Genomic DNA, 26,975 nt, shown 5'->3' with positions numbered 1-26,975 from the left:
GATAAAACTCCTTATACAATAAGTAGATACAAATTTTTTTAATCTTAAAACCCACAACTGCTAAAATGTGAAGTTCCAGCCATATAGAAATGTGATCTGCTCTGTTAGAAAAATCTGAGAAGAAAGAACATGTCCATCATCTCTTTTCTGCATGCAGTGACTTTCCTTGGCCAGTTGGTGGGAAGGAGGAATTCTTTGCATCTACCATTTTCTCATACATTTTCCTAGCACTTCTTGTAAGGCCCCAATCACATCCTTGTTCCTCAAGCTGTAGGCTGAGGGATTGAGCATGGGGGTCATGATGCAGAGAAGAGGGGGGCCATCTTCTCCTCTCTTCAGAGGAGGCACCCACAGGCTGCATGTAGGTGAAGATGGCTGTCCCGAAACACAAGAAAACCACAGCCAAGAAGGTGGCGTGGGTCCCCAAGGCTTTGTGACATCCCTGGGAAGACCGAACGCCCAGAATGGCAGCAGCCACATGTGCACAGGAGAACAGCACCAGGAAGCAGGGACACAGCATCACCAGAAATCCAGACACGGCCACCATGACCTTATTGAAGGAGATGTCCACACAGCCTCAGCACAGATAGCATCTCGCAGGCGAAGTGATGAAGGACATAACGTCACCATGGTAACCGGAAACCGATCAGGTCTGCAGGAGTGAATTGGTGAGCCTGGCCACTAAGCAGCCAGCAGCCAGCCCCAAGCACAGCTCCCCGCGCATGATGACCGTGTAGTGTAGCAGGTGACACACAGTCACATAGGGGTTGTGGGCCATGGCTCCCAGCAGGAAGAGCTCCATGCTGCTCAGGGCCAGGTAGATAAACAGCTGGAGCACACAGCTGTGCAAAGAGATGGCCTTCCTGGCCAACAGGAAGTGCAGGAGCATCTGTGGCCCAATTGCTGTTGGTGTAACAGATGTCCACGAACAACACCACACTGAGGAAGAAGTACATGGGGGTATGGAGCCGGCTGTCTGGCACAGTCAGGGAAAGGATGAGGAAGTTGCCAAACACAGTCACCAAATACATAGCCAAAAAACAGAACAAAGAGGGAGATCTGAGGCTCCCAGGCACTGGACAGCCCAGCAGGATGAACGCACTCACCCAAGTCTGGTTTTCCTTTCCCATGAGCCTCTGGGTGCCACATCCTACACATCAATGCATACCAGAAAAGAGGCAACCCAAACCTCTTGTTTCTGTCCTTAAGTTGGGAAGATTTTATTAGAATGCCTGGGCAGTTGAGTTGTAAAAGAGACCTCGACTCTTTTCCTAACCATGAAGTTTATCCATTTCTCTGCTGGACACAGATTTCCCCTTACATACTACCTCAGCAGCCACAAGTGACAAGGGCAGTTGTGAATACAGTTATAATAGTTTATCTTTTAGCCTCTGGATTCTGTAACTTCACAAATATGGTACTCCGTGTTCAAGTTAGTAGTATCAGAAAATTTTGGCTTCAAGCTAAAAATTGGAACATTCAAAGCTGCAAAGATACATCAGAAATTGTTTTAGAGTTGATAAAAATTAAAAAAGAACAGGAACATCTGGGTGATTCATCCCCCATAGTAAGATTCTTCACGCCTGTTTCTATGTGGATGAGAAGATAGGAGGAAATAATCCCCTGGTACATTCTTCTTCCTTTAGAAGAGTAGTAAAGGACAGGTGAACAGGGCATGTCTATTTAAAAACAAACTACAAGAAGCTTTAACCTCTCATAGGTGTAAAAACTCAAATACCTGCCACAAATAGCCAATTAACTAAGGGATTGTAGGAATCTCACTCATTCTATTTTGTATGTGTCCTAAAAATAATGATAGGTAGGGTTTAGAGGCTACAGTGTGACAGAAAATAATTACCTGAAATTAACATTACAAGTTGGTTGACTCTTTCTATTAACTCCCTTTACTCTTACTTTGTTTCTTTGTTTGGAGTTTGTTTGTTTGTTTGCTTGTGAAATTAGGTCATGCTGTACAGCCAAGGCTGGCCTTAAACTCCCTGTCCTCCTCCCCTTCCTGCAGGCCAGAATTACAGGACCATCCTGCCTGGTTCCTTTGCCCTTAGTCAACTATTTGAATGCTTCACTTCATTGGAGAACTGCTTTGCTGGTCTTTGTGCTGTTTTCCTAGATCATGACTCGATAATACCCTAGTCTTCCGAATACTATCCCTATACTTTCTAATCTTGATAGTGTGCTAGTGTTTTGGAAAAGTCTAGGGTCCTATATTATGAAATACTCTCTGGCACTCTTAGTAATCATGCTTTTGTTTTTTTTTTTTCAAATCACAAATGTTTTCCAAAAGTCCCATGAACTCAGAAAAGCTCACGCTCAATTCCTCACAGACTCTGGCTCTCCACTCTGCCTTTTAACTACAAAATATGGGACGGGATAGACAAAACTGTCCCAACCATGTATATCACCTACTTGCCACTGGCCGTCAGGGAGGCATTGATGAGAATCCAGCATGGACTGAGTATGTTCATGTGTAAGGATGGCTTACCATAGAACAATAAATAAAATGCTAGAACATTTGATTGGCCAGCAGACAAAAAGGCCCTGGGAGTTATACATATACATCATTCTTTCATCTAGGAATGAATTAAGCTTAATAACCAATTCTTACCTGATATAATGTATATAAGATACAGCAAAGAGAGGCCATCCTTTAATTCTTTAGACTTCAGAATTTCAACAGGTTAGCTGGTCACATTGTAATATTTTTATCAGAACAAAGAAATCAGTCTATCAGTGATAAATCACTCCTATAATTCTAGCTATCATAGCTTGGTGCTGTAATATGTATCTTCCTAGTGTCAGAGCCTAGACAAAAAATGTCACATTTCATCCTCAAGGAGGAAAGCTGAATACATTGGTTTGTGTTTATGATTTCAGTGACAAGAAATCTAGAGGAAGTAGAATCATAGCTCTTTTGTGCGTCCAGGCAGGAAGCAAGAGCTGACCCAAAAAGTAACCAATGAAAAACAAGTCTGTAGGTATAGTTCAACATTATTCAAATGCAATGCCCGGAGTTTAAACCCTCTTTACTCCCCTCAAAAAGGAAAGAGCACATCCACCCTTTTTAGCCCTAGTGAAAAAGGAAGAGTTAAAAGCATCATCACTTGTAGATACTGCAGATTGCAAATAGAGAGACAAGTCAGAGGTATGTCAGAGCCTGGGACCCATCAATGGAAATCAACCATAAACAGATATTGTTTCATAAGCAAGCTCTGAGAAACGAATAAGGGTACTTTCTGGTTCTTCTGTTACCTAGGAAATAAGTCACATAAGGAATTGTGACAGCAGAGGAATGAACATGATAATGCAGTGATAATTGTGTATGATGATTGCTTCCTGGACATCAGGTTCCAAATAAGAAAACTCAAATTCATTTATTGAAGTTTTGAACACTTGACTTCTTCCAAAATTAATAATAATTAGCAGAATGCTGGTGGCCACAACTTGAGTCCTACCTTCTTAGGAGAATGAAATCTAAGCATCATGGTTCAGAGTCACCCTGGACAGATTAAATCCATGAGACTCTTATCTTCAGTGAACAAGCAAAAGACAGCCCTGGGGATGTGGTTCGCATGGTAGACCACCAGACCACCAGCCATGAGTGAGAACCCTGAATGAGTGCAAGGCCAATTTAAGCCTCAGTACACTCACAAAAAATTAAGACCAATAAGGAATGTGTTGATTATAGATAGAAGAAAAACAGCTGTCATATATCACCATCACTTTTTTTTTAATAGTACCTCTCCCAAAGAATGCATATACTACATTTGGGTTAACTTCTATCACCTTGTTTCTTGATCTGTCTGAATGGACCATGCCTTCTTGTCTGTGCTAACTCATTGGAAGATGGGAAGAAAGGAGGATAAAAGAGATAAGAAGATGCATCAATAGTAAAAGCAAGACAGAAAGAGGAGAGAGAGAGACAGGAATTTGTATAGAGAAAGTAGACAAAAAGTAAAAGAAGCTGGGTGCCAGTGGCTCACGCCTATAATCCTAGCTACTCAGGTGGCTGAGACGTGAGAATCGCAGTTCAAAGCCAGCCCGAGCAGGAAAGTCCATGAGACTCTTATCTCCAATAAATCACTCAGAAAACTGGAAGTGGTGCTATGGTTCAAGTGGTAAAGCACTAGCCTTGAGCTGAAGAGCTGAGGGACAGTGCCCAGGCCCAGAGTTCAAGCCTCACGACCAACAGAAAAACAAAAAAGGTAAAAAAAAAAAAAAAAAAAAGTACAAAAATACCTACCCTTGGGCTGGGAAGTTGGCTCAGTGGTAGAGTGCTTGCCTTGCAAGCATGAGGCCTTGGGTTCGATTCCTCAGCACCACATAAGCAGAAAAAAAAGCCGGAAGTGGCACTGTGGCTCAAGTAGTAGAGTGCTAGCCTTGAGCTGAAGAGCTGAGGGACAGCACCCAGGCCCAGAGTTCAGGACCCACGACCGGATCCAAAGATACCTACCCTAATATATTGCCATATAACTAAATCTTAACCAAGTTTCAGAAGTGAAATGACCATGTTGTGCATGGCAAGAAAGCATTTCTGTACCACCTTTCCTTCCTAGAATCGTGTGTCTAGCTTTTGCTAATCACACAGCACAGGTGTTCACAACAAACAAGCCACATAAAAATTTTAAGCTGTCCCCAAAAGTGTAATTGGGCTAAATTGCCTTCCCACACATCCCTACTTCCTCCTCCGACATATTTACTTATATGCCTGTACACGCCATAGCCCACAACTCAGAAGGGACCTTCTGACCAGCACCACTGAGGAGTGCCTGGTCAGCACAAACCTGTGCTCTGCTCGGTCCACAGGAGGCGGTGGAGGCTTTTGCATTCTCCTGAGCTTCATCCCCTTCTTGGTGAAGGACTTCACAGATGTTACCCTACCTTTTCCACCTCCTCCAAAGAAGCATGACGGACTCAAACCTATTCTCTCTTTAGAAAGATCCAGAAACACATCGTAGGAAAGTCTGCTGATTTGGCTACCCAAATGTGTCTTCTTACAAAAAGATTGCAAAATGGGACTTTTATCTCTTTATAAGCCAAGTTCAGTTCAATTTCTATGTGAAGTTTAAGAACCTCAGTAAAAGCCACAGGGTTTAGGAGACCCTAGTTTTACACCAGACAGCCTCTGAACACATCTCACTCCGTCACTGGAAGAAGAGGCCAGCAGTGGACCAATTGGAGAGAAAACTTGTCCAAGATGTGGGATTTGGAAGAAGTAACTCCTATACCCTCCCAGATAAAAATCTCTGTAGGAAATTATTCTGTGTTTGTTAGGCTTTCTTCTGTTACATTTTTATCTTTATTTTTTCCTTTAAAAAAAGCCCTCCATTTTCCCACTTCATTCAGGAACCTCTTCTTATCTATCCTGTAAGACTTTACAAGTGAGATGTTAGTATTCCCTAAGCCTGGAAATGAAGAGAGAATCCAAAGTCCCGTTTCCCCAAGCGACACTCTCCTTAGTCTCTGTTGAAATTTCTCTTTGAGAAAGTCATAACTTTCAGGCGACTGTCTCTCCAAGCACTCATGAATTAGAATATTAAACCAATGGTACCCAATTATTCACGAGCCAGCCAGAGGATCTTTGAGCCACATTTCCTACAACACAACTCTTATTCTTGTTGTAACTGATGCAACCACTTTCAGGGACATTTTTCTTTTCTAAATCACTATTGGAAGATGCCTTTGAAGAACTGTGAAAATACTTAACTGTGTTTGAATCTAGAGATCTGCTTTCATATTATATTCTTCAGATACTACAGAAATGGGTTCAGGAGGCCTCCTTATGGACTAAAATATCTAATAAAGATACACCTGTGTGAGAGAGTTGAGTGTAAGGAAGCCATTACAAAAAAATCCACAAAGTTACGCATCTGCACTTAATATAGTGTTTATGGCCTCTACTTGTACCCAAAATGTTATTTGACACTGGCCTAGCAGGCCAGGGCACTTGGCAATGAATCTCTTTAGGTCTACACACACACACACACACACACACACACATACACACACACACACACACACACACACACACACACACACACACACCAGGAAGATAGCTATGATGGTTAATTCCCATCAAACTTTCATAAAACAGAATGGTTTCAGTGACACTTGAGTGTGTGGTTGTGCATTGTGCGAATGCAGAAAGTAGCTAGCAGAATGCAGATAGTAGCAATAGGATATAGCCATTTATTTATGTATTTGTTTATTTATAGACAAGGTCTCCCTATGTAGTAAACTCACATGGGTTAGCCTTGAACTCACTATGAGCAAAGACAGTCTCCAGACTTAATCCTCCCACCTCAGCCTTAAGAGTCCTGGGATTACAGGTAAGCATTAATATACCCAGCTTTCAAGCTATTTTTGTGCCTGACTTGGTACCTTTCATACTATAAGAAGTGACACCTAGGGGGCTGGGAAGGTGGCTCAGTGGTAGAGCGCTTGCCTTGCATGCCTGAGGCCCTGGGTTCGATTCCCAGCACCACATAAGCAAAAAGAAAAAAGCCGGAAGTGGTGCTGTGGCTCAAGTGGTAGAGCTCTAGCCTTGAGCTGTAGAGCTGAGGGACAGGGCCCAGGCCCAGAGTTCAGGCCCCATGACTGGACCCAAAAAAAAAAAAAGAAGTGACACCTATTCCTTTTTGGAATCATGACTACCATCTTGTACACCAGTTGTTATTCTAGAAGATGTGATCCATATTTATTTCATAAGTACATGAGAATTTATCTTAGGGGAAAATATTATCTACATGAACTGGCTCCTTGTTTATTTTCATATGTGTGAACCAAAGGATTAGCTGCTTTCATTTCAAAAAAATAAAAGTCAAAAAATTTTTAAAAACCAGGTGCTGGTGGCTCACACCTGTAATCCTAGCTACTCAGGAGGCTGAGATCTGAGGATCACGGTTCAAAGCCAGCCTGGGCAGGAAAATCCATGAGACTCTTCTCTCCAATAAACCACCAGAAAACTGGAAGTGGCATGGTGGCTAAAGCAGGAGAGTGCTCGCCTTGAGCTGAAGAGCTGAGGGACAGCATCCAGGCCCAGAGTTCAAGCCTCACAACTGACCAAAAAAAAAAAAATGTTAAGAAAGATTATTGAAAGTTACATTGTCTCCTTCCTCCTGTGTGCCTGCTTATGGCTGCGTACTCTCTAAGTACTCACAAATTTGAATTGTACTAGATCTCTAGCAATAGTATTTAGATAGCACTTAGCACTTAGTGAAAACACAGATCAGAGTTATTGCATAGCATTTATATAGAACTTAATAGCTATATTGTTGTTAGTACTTATAATTTCTCTTAGCAAAATTGTATTTGTCTACAATTGACTGCAAGAAAAATTGACAGACATTTTCTAGTTCTTCAAGGAGCCTCAGAACATATGTGTGCATATATATATATATACATATTTATGTACAAATTGCAGTCTTGGGATTGGAACTAAGTCTTTTTCTCTACCACTTGAGCCATGCTTCCACCCTTTCTGCTTTAATTTGTGGACAGCATCCCACATTTTTGCCCTGGCTGATCCTCCTATGCCTCCTGAATAGCTGAGTATATAGATGTGAGCCACTTACGTCTCTGAAATCTTAAAGAAACTGAGAAATTAAATGTGGTAGGTCCTTTCCAAGTTTCCTCTTGCACTGCTTTCCTCATGTTTTTCAACAGAAGTAATAATATTAGAGCTCCACAAGGCTGCAACAATCATAGAATGTGGAGCACATGGGCAGCAAAGATGGCGCTGGGAGGGGTTGAGTGGGCAGAGCCTAATTTACTGGAGAGCACATGGCCAGCCAAGATGGCTCTGGGAGGGGTTGAGTGGGCAGACCCCAATTGATCTTCTGATCAGTGCCTAACCAGCCCGTGAGGGCTCAGGTGAATGATAGGGTGTGACCTTGACAGTGATTGGTTCCTCTTCCTCCCTTACCATGCCACCCACCCTTGTTGTCTTTAAAAGGGGCTGCTCTCTGTTAATAAACGAGTTTTTTTACCTGCTGGATTTGGCTCCCCGCTGTGTCTGATTGTCTCCTGGGCTGAGGGAGGCTAGGGAACGGGCGAGCGCCGCACTTACCTTTCCTCGGACCCCGCCCGTCTTTCGTGGGACGGACGAAGACCCAACATCTGGCGCCCAACGTGGGGCACGAAAGGAAAAGATACCGGCCGAGGCTAAGCGGTCTCTCGGGGTAAGTGAAACCCTAAATATGGGTAATGCTATATCACAGAAGAAGGAGGAGGAGGCAACATTAGCCTAGAAGGAGTACAGGAGGACTTGGGAAGTAAAAAGGAAAAGGAAAAGGTCAAATTCAACCGGGAACACACTATCTGTGCATGCAGGGGCGGAGGCAGTTACTCAGGTGCCCCGGACGGTCCTAGGCCCCCTCCCCATTCCCCTGATTGGATGGGAGGTACGGCGCCCTACGAGACCTGCGAGAGGGACTTGCAAAGCCCAGACCCCTACCACATGGAGGGACCAAGGGCTGAGGAAGTAACCTACTCGGAGACCTCCTCTGGAAAGGAAGGGCCACCCAAGAGCTCTGGAAAGGAAGGGCCACCCAAGAGCCCAGACTCTCGGCCACAGGATTCGCTTCCCCAAGCGTATCCGGTCAATGTGGCATCAGGGGCTAACAGGCCCTTGGAATGGTATCCATGGGAAGCTAAGGATCTTAAAGAGCTCCGCAAGGCGGTGGCGGAGGATGGCCCAAACTCTCCCTGGGCCCAGACCACTAGTTCTCAGTTTATTAAATGGTGTGCTTTCTTTAAGGAGGAATGCAGAGTGCAAGCGGAGAGTAACCGGCAGGCTCAACCAGCAAAACCTATTACTTATGCCATGCTAGCAGGGAAGGGGGAAGGGTACTCCACTGGCATCCAACAGGCCGCAATACCTGGCCCGTACCGTGACCAGGTGAGGCAGGCAGGACTTGCCGTGTGGTACAAACTAGATGATGGGCCTACTGAGTCCCCCATGGCAGAAGTGAGACAAAAACTGGGTGAGCCTCGACCTGATTTCATAGACCAAGTCCAACAGAGTGTTCACCTCAAGCTGCCGACAGGGAACCTCCGAGATCAGTTTGTAAAGCTGCTGGTCTGGGAAGGGAATGCAGACCACCGCATGGCCTGCACAGGATTGAGAGAGAGTTCCCTGAGCAGATGGGTGGTGGCCTCACAGGATGTGGGAACGCAACAGCACCAGTCCCAATCACTAGCTTTAGCTTTACAGGCTCAGGCATCTACAATGACTGAGGCCATTACTCAGGCGCTGGCAGCCCAGGGCCAAGGAACCCCAAGGCCATCGGGGAGAGGGACTTGTTTTAAATGGGGGCAGGAAGGGCACTTTAAGAGGGATTGTTTACAACAATCCCCTGCCAACTGGCCCATGGGCAAACCGCCCCCTATACCCTACCCCAGGGGCAGGGAGGGATACAAATTTGATTTAGATGGGAAGTCTTTAAACTTGGGGAGGGGCATCCTCTAGCCCCTTTAACGCAAGGAGGAACCCCCCCTGCTGTGAGGCCCAGGCAGCCTCGTGGCAGGGTGACCCAGGCCCATTGGACCGTCCCCCTGGTGGACGGACTCCGCCCTAAGCCCAATCTGGGTGGAGCAGTGGCCATTGACCAAACCCAAACTTGAAGCCCTCCACCTTCTGGTGGAGGAACAGATAAGCCTCGGGCATATCCGCCCTTCTATAAATCCTTGGAACACACCCGTATTTGTTATTCAAAAAGCCTCTGGGGCTTGGCAGATGCTCCAAGATCTACGGAAGGTAAATGAAAGGATGGAGCTAGTAGGAACATACCTTCAGAATATACTTCGAAGACCCAACAATAGAAAGTCCTGACTATTATGAACAGGTATTGTGGGCTGAGTCTTCCCTTTCTCATATTAATTTGCTAGTAATCTCTCAAATGTTTAGTTCTATCAAGATGCCCTCTGCTGAAACTCTATCAGGACCCCCTTATTTCTACCAGGCAAAAGCTTAAATGTGATTTGAAAGCTCTGCCTGATTTTATCTGATTTTACCCCTGCATCAACATGCTTAATTTCTCTCTCATCTCTTCCAGAATGGCTCAAGTCACTGAAGTACCTCTCTCTCTCTCTCTCTCTCTCTCTCACACACACACACACACACACACACACACACACACACACACACACACGTCTTTCCACTGATATGTTTTTTTTGTTTTTTTGGGTTTTTTTGTCGGTTGTTGGGCTTGAACTCTGGGCCTGGGCGCTGTCCCTCAGCTCTTCAGCTCAAGGCGAGCACTCTACCACTTGAGCTACAGCGCCACTTCCGGTTTTCTGGTGGTTTATTGGAGATAGGAGTCTCACGGTCTCTCCTGCCCGGGCTGGCTTTGAACCGAGATCCTCAGATCTCAGCCTCCTGAGTAGCTAGAATTACAGGCGTGAGCCACCAGTGCCCGGCTCCCACTGATGTGTTTTGGTCAAGTTGTTTGTTTCCTAAATGAAATGTTCTTATCTGTTGTATCCTAACATTACTTCATGTAGAAAGTCTTCCATAATCATGCTAAGGGAGTCCTCTCATTCAAGCCCAGAGCCAATTCCCACTACAACATTGATCTCACTGTACTATCATTGCTGTGCTCTTTCCTCCAACTCTTTGGCCATAACCTTGACTGCCAAGCTTTTAGCTTCTGTCCTGTGCTGTCTCATCGAACATTCAACACCACTAACATGTAAACAGAAAGCACTCCATTAGTATTTATTGAATTAATAGAAAGAAAAAATCCAGCCTGATATCATTGGTACTTTGAAGCATCTGCTGTCTCAGAAAAGTTCGGATAAAATCAATTTTAAGGTAAAGTACAAATTTTCAATGTACAGTGGAATACGTGAGCCTTCAGTTTTGAACATGGAGACTGTGTGACATATTCACAGATGGAATAACTACAAGTCATGAAACCTAATAAAGACACAAAAGCATAAAAGAGGCTCCCTCTGTGACAACTTTTGGCAGTGAAAGGGAAGACTTGCTGCTGTATCATTTCTCCTTAGCTGTCTCCTGCTCTGCCGTGTCTTCTCTTTTCCCATCTGTGTATTTCATCAAAGGCATAGTGTACTTTCAGAAGAACTCCCTATGACTCAATGATAAAAGTTGTGGGGCTGGGTACCAGTGGCTCACACCTATAATCCTAAGATTACTCAGGAGGCTGAGATCTGAGGATCACAGTTCAAAGGCAGCCTCAGCTGGAAAATCTGTGAGACTCTGGTCTCCAATTAACCACCAGAAAACTGGAAGTGGCATTGTGGCCGGAGTGGTAGAGTGCTTGCCTAGAGCGGAAGAGCTCAGGGACAGGGCCCAGGCCCAGAGTTCAAGCTCCACGACCAACAATCTGCTTGTGTGATGAGGTGGGAGAAAGATTTTACAACAAGCAAGAAGCTGGGTGCTGGTGGCTCATGCCTGTAATCCTATCTACTCAGGAGGCTGAGATCCAAGGATTACAATTCAAGGCCAGCCCAAGCAAGAATGTCCATGAGACTTTTATCTCCAATTAGCCACCAGAAAACCAGAAGTGCCACTGTGTCTCAAAGTGGTAGAGCACTAGCCTTGAGCAAGAAGAGTTCAGGGACAATGCTAAGGCCCAGAATTCAAGCTCAAGATTGACAAAAATGAATGAATGAATGAATGAATAAATGAGCATGGAGGTAACTTCTACTTAGAAGACTCACCTATCAGGTTTCTTAAAATTTCCACTAAATTCCTTAAAAATTCCACTAAAACCATTTCATCTTTTATTGGCTTTTCAAGGAATCTGAAAAGCTGGGGTTAACTGTGGGTTTCCTATTTTATGTTTTTACAATTTTTTCAATTTCTTTCCTTTTTTTATTTCAGAGAGCTTCTAAATTTTGAGAAATCGAACTACACTTGAGAGGAGATTCTATGCATATACACAAATGTTCTTTTCAAATTGTTCACTATTTAGAAAAAACCCAAGTCTCACAGCCAATAACATCATTGTATAAAAACAATCAATAATTATATCCATATCAAAGTAAAACAAGAATTTTGGTTGATGTTTTGGTAGTCAGTGCCATCATACATTACATATTGTAGTAGTTCTTATGCACACACAAAATGTGTAATCACTTTGGGTAATAACATTCTCCTCATCTTAGCCCAGAATAACAGTCGCAGAAGTGCTGGTCATGGCTGTATCACCATGCATTACTGTGACAAAATCTTCAAGTGTGACTACGTATTTGACTCCCAATAGGACATCTAACAATTCCAAGTGTAACTCCGTGCTCATTTTCTTGAATAAGAATCCGTGGTTCAATGTAAAATCCATAAACATAAAGAATAAAAATAACACAGAAAACCCAAAATAAATAAAAAAGTTGTTTTATTTCAATTATATATTCCTCTTCATTTACATAGTATTACATCTCAATAACTCATGGAATATTGTTGAAAGAGGTGACATTGATCAAGATATATTGTGTTCATAAACTTTGTTAAATGAAAATTCATTTATATGACTACTTAAAGATGATTTGTTTTTGTCAGTCATAGGGCTTGAACTCAGGGTCTGAGCACTGTTCCTGAGCTCTTTTGCTTAGGGCTAGTGCTCTACCACTTTGAGCCACAGAGACACTTCTGGTTTTTGAGTGGTTAATTGGAGAGAGGAGTCTCCCACAGAAACTTTTCTACCGGGGCTGGCTTTGAAATATGATCCTCAGATCTCAGCCTCCTGAGTAGCTAGGAATATAGGCATGAGCCACTAGAGTCCAGCAGAGACACATTTTTTTTTTTTATTGTGAAAATACCGTAGAGAGGAGTTACAATTACACGGGCAAGATAACGAGTACATTTCTTATCAAGCATTGTTACCTCTTCTTTGTTTCCCCTTCCCATCTCTTCCCATACTCCACCTCTTCCCCCACCCGAACCTCCTCCCAACCCCTGCCAAAGTTATAAAGTTTTTTTTTCCGACATAACGACTTGTACATCTCATTGTTGCAATGGGTCCACCTGTATCCCTAGTTAAACGATTCATTTTTTCCCTTTCTCTCCACAAATTATACCAATATCAAATACAGTGAAAGCAGGGGTTATACTGTGGGGGAGGGACATACAAAGCAACATAGAAATCATCTTATAAATATGTTAGAAACAATTGCACGAAAGAAAAAAAAACATTTGAATACTTATCTTGGGGTTTATTCCCCTAACATCAACTTATCTGACATTTTCTGCTTGACTCAGACATCTACTAGTTTTTGCAAATATGGGGAACCATGGGGCCTATGTTTCTTTGGGCCTGACTTACTTCACTTAATACAATTTTTTCTAAGTCTTTCCATTTGCTAACAAATGGGGCAATGTCATTCTTTCTGATGGAGGCATAGAATTCCATTGTGTATATATACCACATTTTCTTGATCCATTCATCTACTGAGGGGCATCTGGGTTGGTTCCATATCTTAGCTATGGTGAATAATGCTGCAATAAACATAGTTGTGCTGGTAACTTTAGTGTGGTCTTGTTTGTGATCATTTGGGTAAATGCCCAAAAGTGGGATTGCTGGGTCATAGGGGAGCTCTATGTGGAGTCTTTTGAGGAATTTCCATACTGCTTTCCAAAGTGGTTGAACAAGTTTACACTCCACCAACAATGCAGTAAGGTTCCCTTCTGTCCACTTGCCCTCCAGCATCTGTTGTTATTAGAGTTCTTGATTATAGCCATTCTAACTGGGGTGAGGTGGTATCTCAGTGTTGTTTTGATTTGCATTTCTTTTATGGCTAGAGAGGTTGAGCATTTCTTCATGTATCTATTAGCCATCCTTCTTTCCTCTTGAGAGAAGTTTCTCTTCAATTCTTTAGCCCACTTATTTATTGGGCAGTTGTTTCTTTGAAGATTTGTTTTGGGGGGGATTTAATTTTTTGAGTTCCAGGTATATTTTAGATATGAGACTCTTATCTGTTGTATGGCTAGTGAAGATCTTCTCCCAGTCCGTGGGCTTTCTATTGATCTTGTTAGCTATATCCTTTGCCATGCAGAAGCTCTGCAATTTCATGCAATCCCATTTGTCCAACCTTTCTTTGATTTGTTGTGTTTCTGGATCTCTATTAAGAAAATTTCGGCCTGTGCCAAGGAGAACTAGGGTGTCTCCTATTCTATCCTGTAATGTTTTCAGAGTGCAGAAACATATTTTTAAAAGCAGAAAAAAAGAGAAATATTGCAAAATTAGGAAATTGTGGTTTGAACCGTCATCATGAGGCAAACTATCTTTGGATTCCAGCTGTAGAACTAAGTAATTGTGGAAAGTTCTAGGACAGTAGGGTTTAACTGTTCTGAACATGCTAATGGGACATAAAAACATACCCCATCCCAGACCCCCAACCACTGAGCCTCCTCCCGACGTTCCTGATTACCGGGGTAAGGTGGCTCACAACTGTCATGTCTGAGCTTGGTGGAGAACAAGAGGCAAAACTCCATCTTCCAAATGGTGCTCCTAAGCCACCCAAGTGTCAGTTTTGTGGTGAATCCAGACAATTGTCTGAATAGTTTCTGCCAGATCCCCTTCACCTCTTGTTCCTTAGGCTATAAATCATGGGGTTGAGCATGGGGATCAAAATGGCATAGAAGAGAGAGATCAACTTCTCCTGAAGGACAGAAGGGCTGGAGTGGGGCTGGACGTAGGTGAAAATGGCCATGCCATAGCACAGGACCACCACCGTCAGGTGAGAGGCACAGGTGTGGAAGGCTTTCCGCCGGCCCTCTGCGGACTGCATCTTTAGGATGCTGGAGATGATCTGGATGTAGGACAGCAGAACCAGGAAGAAGGGGGTCATCAGAAGGACGATGCTGGAAACCATGATTATAATCTCATCAGAAGAAATGTCCACACAGGCCAGCCTGACCACAGCTAGAATTTCACAGGATATGTGGTCAATAGACTTGTGTGTGCACATGGGCAGCTGAAAGGCGATGGAAGTGTGGATGAGAGAGTTGATGGAGCCGCTGACCCAGGAGGAGATGGCCAGCCTAGTGCACAGTCCCCCATGCATGATGGCAGAGTACCTCAGCGGGTCACACACCGCCACGTAGCGGTCATAAGCCATCACTGCCAGCAGAACAAACTCAATGCCACCCAAGGCCAGGGAGAAAAACAACTGGGCTGCACAGCTCAGGAATGGGATCACCTTATGCTCTGCAAGGAAATGCGCCAGCAGCTGAGGAACTATGCTTGTGGCATAGGACACGTCCACCAGGGAGAGGTGGGTGAGAAAGAAGTACATGGGAGTGTGCAGGCGGCTGTCCAGTCTGATCAGAAGAACGATGAGAACGTTCCCCAGCACTGTGACCACGTACATGGCCAAGAACAGGACGAAGAGGGAGACTTGAGTGTCCCGGTCGCTGGAGAGGCCGAGGAGGACAAACCCACTCACCCAAGTCTCGTTATCTGCTAAAAGTTTGAAGACTATTAATTTGCAGAGGAAGTCAGAAGAAAAAATAAAACAGAAGAAACTGAATAGGCCAAGAGTATTTTTTTTAAGAATATACATTCATGGGCTTGCCAGTCCCATGTTCAGTGTTAAATCATTCACCAGTCCAGGATCCTCACAGGCTTTTTATGTCCTTGTTCTACAGCAACAGGCTAGTGCCTTCACAAGGATACCATGTAATTCTTGGAGTCGAGTGCAGGGTCTGCTACAGCCTGAAACTAACGGAGGAAGTTGTCATCATTCTGCAGCTTCTCCATCACCTTTATTCCTGATCAAGGAGAGAACCGTAGTGGATGATGGTAGGCAAAATGATAAATGATGAGAAGACAGGGAACGGAAAGTTCAAAACCCATCTCAAATATGCCAACTAGATGCAGTACATTAGGGAAAAAAAGGATTAGGAAGATCAGGTGTTTGTGGAAAGATCAACAGCAAACTTCGTTTTGAAACCTGAGTTTAGTTAGCGAGTATGCAATTTCTGTTTTAAGGATAAGCTATTAGAGAGTACAGGCTCCCATTCAATAACTCATAACTAAATGAAAGTTCTAATGTAAATAGTTAAAGGGGAAACTGCTTGTGCATTGAGAGTGAACTACAGTATTGTGTGTGTTTATAGGCATATGTCCCTGGTTTGGCGATAAAGAATCAAATGTGGGCTGGGAATGTGGCTTAGTGGTAGAGTGCTTATCTAGCATGCACAAAGTCCTGGGTTCAATTCCTCAGTACCACATAAACAGAAAAAGGCAGAAGTAGTGCTATAGCTCAAATGGTAGAGTGCTCACCTTGAACAAAAGATGCTCAGGGACAGCACCCAGGCCCTGAGTTCAAGCCTCAGGACTGGCAAAAAAAAAAAATCAAATGTGACTTTCCTTCTCTTTTCTTCACAAACATAGACATATATAAGTTGGCTACTTTTAACAGCAACTGCTTGTCTTTGAGATAGATTTTGTTTTTCTGTCTTGGGTGGCCTAAGGGGGAAGGTCATAAGGGAATCCACTTTTCACTGGTTTTATCTCTTCTACTTGCTTCTGTAAGAGATCTAGTCTTTGAAATAAAAGCAAGCAAGCAAGAGGATATCTTATATAAAAGCGTGAGATGAAAGCTGGTGTTTGAAAATCGATCTTCATTGACCAGGCAGAGAATTAGAAGTGGGCACTGGAATGGAAATTCCCTTCTGATTTATTTTGCTCAGCAAACAGTTTTTCAGGAAAGCCATGATGACATATATGGAATTTAGGTATCAGTCCAAAACAGGCTAGCATTTTTAAAATATTCCAAGACTGATTCATTCTTAGGCTCACTCTTGTATTATTATGGACTAAAAAACATTCCATTGTTGGAGTATGCAAAAGAAGGGTAATGGTAGAAAAAAAAAGACAGGAGACATTGCAGGAAGAGGCTCTTGGTCAGACAAGGATCTCTGATCTGAAAGAGGAAAACTGTCACAACTTCTACTCATTTCTCAGTTGCCTTTATCAAAACATGATCTTACACAAAATTCAGATTTACCTACTCCATTTTCAGGTTCATCGCTATGTTTATGAGTTTATCTTGGGAAAATATTTTTCACAAAATTCATAATCTGCTGCTTTCCTATTAAATTTTATTTTAGAATTACAGATGGTGGTATAAAAATACGTAGACACTTGCATGTGAAATATTTTACTGAGATAGATGGTGCAGAAATACCTTTCACTGATATTGGTTAATCACATTTTACAAATGAGATTGCTACTTATAGGTTTACAAGAGTATTTGTCTTGATTTGAAAACAAATATTTATTATTTCTAAATAATACTTGGTTCCCCTTCCAATATAAATATAGTTGGGTTTTGTTTCTTATTTGATGGTAGATAAACCAGTTGGATAAACTATTTATTCTTCAGGTCTAACTTTTCTTATCAGGAAACTAGAGGTTGATTGGTTTGGGGTTTTTTTTTCAGCTCTAATTAACTTGTGGGTTTACAGCTCTCTCTAAAACTCCGTTCTTTATAGAAGTCAAATAACTTAGGGAAAGTTGGATCTGCACAAGCAAGATTTAAAAAGGACTACAGTTTATATTCAAAAGACCTGTTGAACCACTAAAAGCCAGCGCTGTGTAGCTCATCTTCCCATACAAGGCTGACTTGGGATTCTGGTATTTATACAACTCGAACAGCTTCACACATTTCCTAGATCCCTTCATAAACCATGGGATCTTATTTCACTTTCTCTGCTATTCAACTGAGTTCAAAGCACACCTCTCTACACATGATCTTAGTATTTGTTTATTAACAAATGATTCATATTGTCTGTTCAAAATACAGCATTCAAATGTGATATATTTCTATTGTTTATCTCTGCAGACGTGGAGGAGCTACTTCTTTGTTCTTTGTTCTTTGTTGTGAGCATAGGGTAATTATTGTGATCCTGGTAAGTAAAACATAGGATGTAGTTAAGTGTGATACAATTTAAATATCATCTCCCTAGTACAGCTAGAGTTTATTAAGCTCTGTCACTCATGCCTGAAATACATGTTTATTTTGAGCAACGTTCTTTGTCTAAAAGGACTACAAGTGAAATAGTACTAAATTGGAGGTTTGCATGAAGTATTCAAATTATTATATGAATTATTGTATCAGCTTCATCATTTCCACTATTAAAGACAGTGAAAAGAGTGCATGAATGAATACCTTCCAACAGCCCCAACATGGTGAGGCTTAAGGTGGAGCACATTACTCAGGCTATGGAGATGATGCACTACATAGTTATGTTGGTGATGCCATATACCTGAAGGATGAATTGCCAAAGATTTTTCCAGAGGAAATGTGTTTGTGCATTCTTCTGCTCCACTCCATTGATCTTTGTCATGTTTGGCCTCCTGAGGGGACTCCTCTACAGTCTCAGCTCGGATCAATTCTCTCCTCAATACTGAAACACAACACAAGAAGATAAGATGTCCAAACTACATATTTTCCTTTCCTGATGGTCAAAATAAATCAGAGCCTGTATATGGTAGAGTTGTCTGTATCAATTATTCTTTTTTTTTTTTGGGTCCGGTCATGGGGCCTGAACTCTGGGCCTGGGCACTGTCCCTCAGCTCTTCAGCTCAAGGCTAGCGCTCTACCACTTGAGCCACAGTGCCACTTCCAGCTTTTTTCTTTTTGCTTATGTGGTGCTGAGGAATCGAACCCAGGGCCTCATGCTTGCAAGGCAAGCGCTCTACCACTGAGCCACCTTCCCAGCCCTGTATCAATTATTCTATCCTTTCAAGAAAGACTCATAGGATCTATGTTCACATAGTTGATTGTTGCACACACAGGTTGCATCCATGATGGATAAGAGGATTTACATCATCCTAACATTTGGGCCTAGAGAATTCCAGGGTCACATAGTCTGGTTTATATCAAAAACAATAAGACAGCTAGCAGTCCTTTAGGTATTTGTTATCTTCTTTCACTTTGCATCTGGTTGATTGGCTTGTGACATAATTTGAGGTCAAATATTGATACCTAATTTTTCAGAATTATTATTTGAAAATTCACATTTGATGATGTATTTATTTGTGGATTCAATGCACAATTTCTTGACTATTTTATATTTCCTGCCCCATATGTCTATGGCACAATTATAGTTTAATTTTTTTCTCCTCCGAGTTTTCACACAGGTTGTTCAGGATGAACCAACTCTGACATGAGAGACAGGAGACCTCAATTTCTCATCTAGTTTTCAGTCCAGATGTTTCATGCCTTAACTATTTTAAACATCTTATACATAAACTATTTCTTTTGGGAACAAAGTAAGAATAATTACACACACACACACACACACACACACACACACACACACACACACACTTAGACAAATCATTTAAACTTTCTTCCCTGGAAATATATTCCTGCTACTTATTCATGAATATCAATTCTTAATTTTTTTTCTGCTTTTGTGGTGCTGAGGAATCGAACCCAGGGCCTCAAGCATGCAAGGCAAGCGCTCTACCACTGAGCCACCTTCCCAGCCCCAATTCTTAATTGTTTTAACCTAGGCTTCTCTTCTGTGTGTCTTCCTAAACATGATACTGAATTCATAAATTGAATTTCCAAGGCTTAATTAATTATAATCCTCTCTTCCCAGGCTGTTTCACTCTTTCTCTGACAGTACTAAAGTCCAAAACTGTCAAATTCATACTGTACGACTATACCTAAGACCTACGCTATTAGAAAGCACATGATCTACCTTTCATACTGTATGACCATACCTAAGACCTATGCTATTAGAAAGTACATGATCTACCTTTCATACTGTATGACTATGCCTAAGACCTACGCTATTAGAAAGCACATGATCTACCTTTCATACTGTATGACTATGCCTAAGACCTACGCTATTAGAAAGCACATGATCTACCTTTCATACTGTATGACTATACCTAAGACCTACGCTATTAGAAAGCACATGATCTACCTTTCATACTGTATGACTATACCTAAGACCTACACTATTAGAAAGCACATGATCTACCTGAATTTTTTTCTGGCACACTTATTCGTGTGGTATTTCGCACTCATAGCTCATATCTTAGATTCAAAATCTCTGAAAAAAAATCAGATATCTAGGAATGCTGCTCCAGCATACACTCATGTTGCACCCACCTTCGGTCACATTTCCCTTAAGATTTCTCAGATAGTCCTCATTGCCTGGTGATAAGGACGTCTCCTTCCGTCTACGATTGTACTACCAAAAGTGTACCAACAAGCATGCACCACAGAGATTGTCTTGTGCCTCCTGGGTTCCATAAATGAAATCACCTGGGACTAGTTTAGATAAACTCCTGGCGCAAGGTTCAGTGATGCTCTCTGATGGGTTCACACAGAGCTAATCAGAACAGCAATGGCTTCATGGGTCAGGAAAACAGATTCTCTCATTTTTAAATAGAAAAAAGAATGGATGTAATATTGAAAGTACAGAATCATGCTACCATTTGCTAGCATTTTCTTTATGTTTCATAAATTCTAAAGTGAAGGGGGGAGGAGGGTTGGGTGGGTGGAGGGGAGGAGGATGGGATGGGAAGGAGAAACAAAGAAGGAGGCTACAATGCTCGATAAGAAATGTACTCATTATCTTGCCCATGTAATTGTAACCCCTCTGTACAGTATTCTCACAATTAAATAAATAAATAAATAAACAAATAAATAAAGTGAATCATGCATCCTCTTATTTATTTATCCTTCTAGGTCCATGTTCAGTAATTCGTCTACACCAGTACCTATGAATCTTCTCAGTTATCTGATTGTCTATCAGCATCCCAACTCTCTCTTCCATTTCTCACTTGCTTATTATTCCCCATTCTTTGTTGCATTTGTCATTCAAATGACAGTTCAGCTATTCAGCTAATGTCTGTCAATTGTCCATTAGTCATCTGTATTCTCCAGTACAACATGTATTAACTTCCTATTAATTTATTCAGTCATATTACAAGGCTTACAGTGTGACCAGTGGTTTTGGCAAAGTTTCTGAAATATCCTAGGTATTTGGGAAGGACACTAGATAGTTTTTGCATTCTTTATCCCAATTTGTGTTCAGTACTCGTACAGAATTGAAAGAAGAAGTTGGACTTTTATTTTGTTGTTGTGTCGAATTTCACTATGGTGTAGTCTTTAGTCAGGTATCCAGATGTTTATATTACTATTTTTCTTTGCTAATCTGTTGAAAGCAAAGACAAATTTATACTCTAGCTATAGTATTCTGTGTCACTTACTCAAAACATTGGCAAAAGCATTCTTGATGTGATCGCTTCAATCTCTATAATTCAACTGCTCTCTGAAACATCTCTCAGATCCGTTCTTTCCATTAGTAGTACTGATTTCCTCTCTAATATTAGTTTTTTCATTTTCATGAGAATCATGCAATCATGTGCCTTTCAAAATGTGGAAACCTTTCTTGTTCTATGCTTCAAGAAGTAATATGAGGGGTAACAATGCTCAACAAGAAACGTACTCAATGCTTTACTCATGTAACTATAACCCCTTTGTACAGCACCTTTACAATTAGATAAAATTTTTAAAAATCACTATATTTATTTATTCAAATATCCCAATAAATAAATATGATATGAAACATGTACTACTTACTATAACAAGAAGCTTAGAAAAATGCCAATAACTCTTTTTGCTTAAATGTAAAAGGTAATAAAAGAAAATGAAAACAATTGTGAAAAGAAAAAAAAGAAGTAATATGAATATCCGCTAGAAGGCTATTTTTACCACCTATGAAATTCTAAGTCCCAGAAGAAAAGTAAACTTAAATTTGACCAAACTTCTGGATTTGGTAGGAGATACAGAGACAAAAGAATGTAAAATTGCATTCTCAAAATATCATCAAAGTGGATAGGAAACCCAACTGACACATACAATAAGACTCTATTTTGAAAATTATTCCAAAGTGAAGGCATGACAGTTGAAAAACTATAATTTTAAAGGATTTTCAAAAACACAGTAGATAATTGCCTTTATATGTGTCTGATAGGGATTTTTCTTTTTTTATTTTGACAAGTTGATTCTTAAATGTATAAAGCTTTTTTAAAAAAGTTATTTTCAAAATGTTTTATAATAATCTCCAGTAATACTTTTACAGTTGTTAATGACTGAACAAGAATTTATTTTTAAATAACTTTCAGTGCCAAACTTTCTTAAATAGTTCTACTAAATAACTTTATCCATCTAGAAACCACCTTATTTTGTCCTTGCAACAAAAATACTTTCCTTGTTTTGAATAGGAATTGCTAGAATCCCAAGTAACTTAATTTACAGAGAATGTAACTTGTGAAACTTCAGTCCCGATAAAAAGCCTATAAAATAAAAGGGATAGAAACAGAAATTCAACAGATGACATATGAACCTTTAGTCTGTTACTATGAATCCAATAACCACACTCAACATTTCAGAAGATATAAACAATATTCAGCTGAAGACCCCAAATAGGCTGAAGAGCTCTGTGAGGGAGAAAAGATCATACAATAGTGTAGGGAGAAAATGTCACCCACAGGGCCACTTGCAGAAGTGAGAACACAACATGTCCACATGTGGTCCTCCTTGGTGACAGAGGTTTATGTGCATTTGTAGCTAACTTTCTCCTTTCATCTCCTCCTCCTACCTTTGTTTACATGATGTACTCATGAGGAATTTTCCAATTTAGCATTAATTTACAGAATATTCATATAGAATATTTTAGAAGATGAATGAGAGCCACATCGGAGTTCCAATCTAGGAGACAGAGGAGGTTTTTTGTCTTTTAAATGCCATGATGGATATTTCTCTCTACCGCTGCTGCAGATTTCCTTAGTCTCTCAGTATTAGGATTGACCCATTTGACAAAGACCTGGCCTGTAATCTTTTCTACTATCACTTCATTTGTTAGGGTGATATTTCAAAACGGACACTTTTTCCAAACCATATTTCTGCCAAAAATATTTACTGGCTCTCCATGGCTCTCAGAATAGAGTTTAAAATCATTTGGCATTCAATGATCTCTAGGATATCTGACCACTTGCTTTGTCTCCTCTCTTTATACCTTAGACTTGGACTCACAGCATCTGTGCCCTGACATACTCCCCTCATCGCTACAAGTTTATGCAAGTTGTTTCTTAATTGGGGCGTCCTCAGGATAGCTGGCTCTCACATTTCTTTCTCAATCTCAGGGTCCTTGAACAGGGAATATTCTGTAATCACTCTCAATGGGCTCACTCTAACACGTCTCACAGCACATTACAATTACCTCACCAATTGACATTCCCGCCATGCAAGTGCATTGTTATCAGAATGACCCCATTGACAATAGTGCCCAAGAACCATTTATTGACACTGACACACACTTGACAGTCCACTGGGGTCACCTGATTAGAACCAAGAGAAAGTTGGGTTACATTAACATCTTAGGACAGGCCTGCTATGTTGCAGGGTTAAGACAGCCCTCAAATACAAAATAGGCTTTGGGTAATATAAAGCTACAACTGTGTAGGCACCTGATGCTTTGTGATAGTTCCTTGAAATATTTAATAATTGAAAGTCAAATGAACTAAAGTGTAAGGAAGAAATAGCTACAGCCCGCCAAGTGAAAAAATGCCAGCTGTAATCATATAGAGTCTCTTCTTTGTAATTTTTTATTCTTGGCTCAATTATTTTTTTCTACTTGTATAATTTAAGCTTTTGATAAAAGATGCATTCCACACCCTTAACAAGCACACTAAAAGCCTAGCACGCACACGCGTGCGTGTATGTGTGAATATAGAAGAAATGCTTAATGCAAAAATCAAGGATTTACATTAATACAGTCAATCGAATTCCCAAGACTTTATATAACTCATATTTAAATTACCTTATTTTACATTAAATCTGCCTGGGAAGTCAGTACTTTCTTGTAGTCTTCTTATGTATTCCATATTATCTCATTTTTTTCTGCTTATTTTCTCCAACAATTCAAAGACTTTGTAGGATTTTTAGATATTAAACTTCAATGTTCTAAGTGGATATCCAAACAAATGATTCATAGTCTTGTATAATAACATGAGTACACGTTGTATCACCTCGTTTCTGGTTGCCAGGGAACTGCAGATCATGCCTGTCATGTCTGAGTTGGGGAGGACGCAGAGGCAAATCCATTTAATCCAAGTGCTGCTCTTGAGTCATCCAATTACCATTTTTGATGTTAGCCCAGAGAACTGTCCTAGGAGTTTCTGCCAGGCCCCCTTCACCTCCTTATTCCTTAGGCTATAAATCATGGGGTTGAGCATGGGGGTCAAAATGGCATAGAAGAGAGAGATTAACTTCTCCTGAAGGACAGAAGGGCTGGAGTGGGGCTGGACGTAGGTGAAAATGGCCATGCCATAGCACAGGACCACCACCGTCAGGTGAGAGGCACAGGTGTGGAAGGCTTTCCGCCGGCCCTCTGCGGACTGCATCTTTAGGATGCTGGAGATGATCTGGATGTAGGACAGCAGAACCAGGAAGAAGGGGGCCATCAGAAGGACGATGCTGGAAACCATGATTATAATCTCATCAGAAGAAATGTCCACACAGGCCAGCCTGACCACAGCTAGAATTTCACAGGATATGTGGTCAATAGACTTGTGTGTGCACATGGGCAGCTGAAAGGCGATGGAAGTGTGGATGAGAGAGTTGATGGAGCCGCTGACCCAGGAGGAGATGGCCAGCCTAGTGCACAGTCCCCCATGCATGATGGCAGAGTACCTCAGCGGGTCACACACCGCCACATAGCGGTCATAAGCCATCACTGCCAGCAGAACAAACTCAATGCCACCCAAGGCCAGGGAGAAAAACAACTGGGCTGCACAGCTTAGGAATGGGATCACCTTATGCTCTGCAAGGAAATGCGCCAGCAGCTGAGGAACTATGCTTGTGGCATAGGACACGTCCACCAGGGAGAGGTGGGTGAGAAAGAAGTACATGGGAGTGTGCAGGCGGCTGTCCAGTCTGATCAGAAGAACGATGAGAACGTTCCCCAGCACTGTGACCACGTACATGGCCAAGAACAGGACGAAGAGGGAGACTTGAGTGTCCCGGTCGCTGGAGAGGCCGAGGAGGACAAACCCACTCACCCAGGTCTCGTTAACTGCTTCCATTAAAATATGTGAGTGTTATTAATCTGCAGCGAGAAATAATCAGATGTAATTTAACAACTCTTTAGGAGTATATTCTGCATGCAAATGTCAGTTCTCCTCTTGATCATTCATGAGACCACAATTGCAGATTGAATCCCCTCATACTTCTCAAGTCCACTGTTTTGGAGAGCCCAGTGTCTTCATAAGCAAATGAATGTGTAAGCGATGAATTAGAAGTGAGTGCACACCACCTCTCTACACCTAGCTACACCAGGATGTGTAGTCTACACAAGTAGACACAGAACCTATCTTAAATACCATTTGCTCTCTTCATGATCAATGGAATAACAAGAAATTCAACAGGAAAAGCCAACTTAAACACCCTAAATGCAAACTCTCAGACAGCAATCTGGTGATATTTATGGCTGCTGTCTTCTATTTTAGAATCAGAGCATTGAGCACCACTCCATTTTAGATCAATCTGAATAGTTGATAGGATTGGCCTTAACTCGGAGGAAAGGACAGATTTTCAAATACTACAGGACTTTCCAACATGTAGTACCTTTTATCTTGCTGCATGGTCCCGTATCCCTGCCCTGGTAGAAATAAGATCTTGACATAAGTATGAATAATTTCTCATCAGGAAAAAAAAAAAAAGATGAGACCTGACCAACAGGCCACTCGGTCAAACATGGAGAGAAGTGGCCACTCCTCTCATACTACAAATACAGCACTATCACATTCTGATGTCTTCTGATGCTCCTGCCTGAGTTGTGTGTTCACCGTATTTAACTGCACTTGCTTTCCCTTGGCACTCTACAGGGAACACTTAACTCACCCTTCCAAAGAAAAAAGTAGCCAGGACATGGTGCTTGGCTATCACTTCTCTTTGCAGTCTTCATTGTCACATTTTGTACCCTACAGCATTGAGTGTATTGTACTTTTACAGCTATCTGAAATTATTTTCTTCATCTCATTGTTGGCTGTGACAACAAATTGCGTTTGCTCTTTATCCGGTATATAAGTGAGTGAAACCCAGCAGGTATGCACAGTACAAAAGGATTTCTCTGTTTCTCATCTTCCACAGATATTTCAACAAAAAAGATCATGTCTGTTATTCATGTCAATATAAAGAATGCACAAATGGATACCTTCCTACAGCTCCAACATGGTGAGGCTTAAGGTGGAGCACATTCCCCAGGCTACGGAGATGATGCATTTGGTGATGCCCTGTATCTAAAGGATGAATTGCCAAAAAAAATTTCCTGAGGAAATATGTTTGTGCATTATCTTCTGTACCACTCCATTGAGTCTTTGTCATGTTTGGCCTCCTGAGGGGACTCCTCTACAGTCTCAGCTGGGATCAATTCTCTCCTCAATACTGAAGCACAACACAAGAAGATAAAATGTCCAAACTACATATATGCCTTTCCTGATGGTCAAAATAAATCAGAGCCTTACCTGTATATGGTAGAGTTGTCTGTGTCAATTATTCTATCCTTTCAAGAAAGACTCATAGGATCTATGTCCACATAGTTGATTGTTGCACACACAGGTTGCATCCATGATGGATAAGAGGATTTCCATCATCCTAACATTTGGGCCTGGAGAATTCCAGGGTCACATAGATGGTGGCATATCAAAAACAAGTCCACACTTTGAGAAGACTACTAGCAGTTCTTTATGGGCTTGTTATCTTCTTTCACTACCCATCTGGTTGTCGAACTTCACATCATTTGAAGTTAAATATTGAGAACCAATTTCTCAAACATTAATACTTTTGAAATCTACCTTTTATAGTTTACTTTATCATGGTTCAAGGTGTAAATTCTCACCCTCTTTATGCTTGGAGCTATGGTATTTTTTACAGTTTCATTTCCTTGCTTTAATGAGTTTTCA

At 41.5% G+C, this 26,975-nt stretch overlaps 2 protein-coding genes and 1 pseudogene across 2 annotated transcripts; all 3 read right to left on the bottom strand.

The window, feature by feature from the left end:
* Nucleotides 1-201: 201 nt before the first annotated feature.
* Nucleotides 202-1,130, bottom strand: LOC122105839 (annotated as a pseudogene).
* A 13,426-nt stretch (nucleotides 1,131-14,556) lies between these two features.
* On the bottom strand, nucleotides 14,557-15,348 carry LOC122105958 (olfactory receptor-like protein OLF3). The gene has a single exon (XM_042677261.1). It carries the CDS (start codon nucleotides 15,346-15,348, stop codon nucleotides 14,557-14,559), a length of 792 nt encoding a protein of 263 aa, XP_042533195.1.
* An 8,792-nt stretch (nucleotides 15,349-24,140) lies between these two features.
* Nucleotides 24,141-25,097, bottom strand: LOC122105957 (olfactory receptor 2F1-like). The gene has a single exon (XM_042677260.1). The coding sequence runs from the start codon at nucleotides 25,095-25,097 to the stop codon at nucleotides 24,141-24,143; it is 957 nt and encodes a 318-aa protein (XP_042533194.1).
* Between the last annotated feature and the right edge of the window lie 1,878 nt (nucleotides 25,098-26,975).

The sequence above is a fragment of the Dipodomys spectabilis genome, unplaced genomic scaffold, assembly GCF_019054845.1.
Source record: "Dipodomys spectabilis isolate Male_0828 unplaced genomic scaffold, ASM1905484v1 ptg000034l, whole genome shotgun sequence".
In the NCBI taxonomy this organism is placed as follows: domain Eukaryota; kingdom Metazoa; phylum Chordata; class Mammalia; order Rodentia; family Heteromyidae; genus Dipodomys; species Dipodomys spectabilis.
Note: the sequence above shows the minus strand (reverse complement) of the source record. Positions and strands in the feature narration are given on the sequence as shown.

Bases quoted from the DNA above. Each gene is read 5' to 3' on its own strand.
- LOC122105958 (XM_042677261.1), bottom strand. From the start codon at position 15,348: ATGTACGTGGTCACAGTGCTGGGGAACGTTCTCATCGTTCTTCTGATC.
- LOC122105957 (XM_042677260.1), bottom strand. From the start codon at position 25,097: ATGGAAGCAGTTAACGAGACCTGGGTGAGTGGGTTTGTCCTCCTCGGC.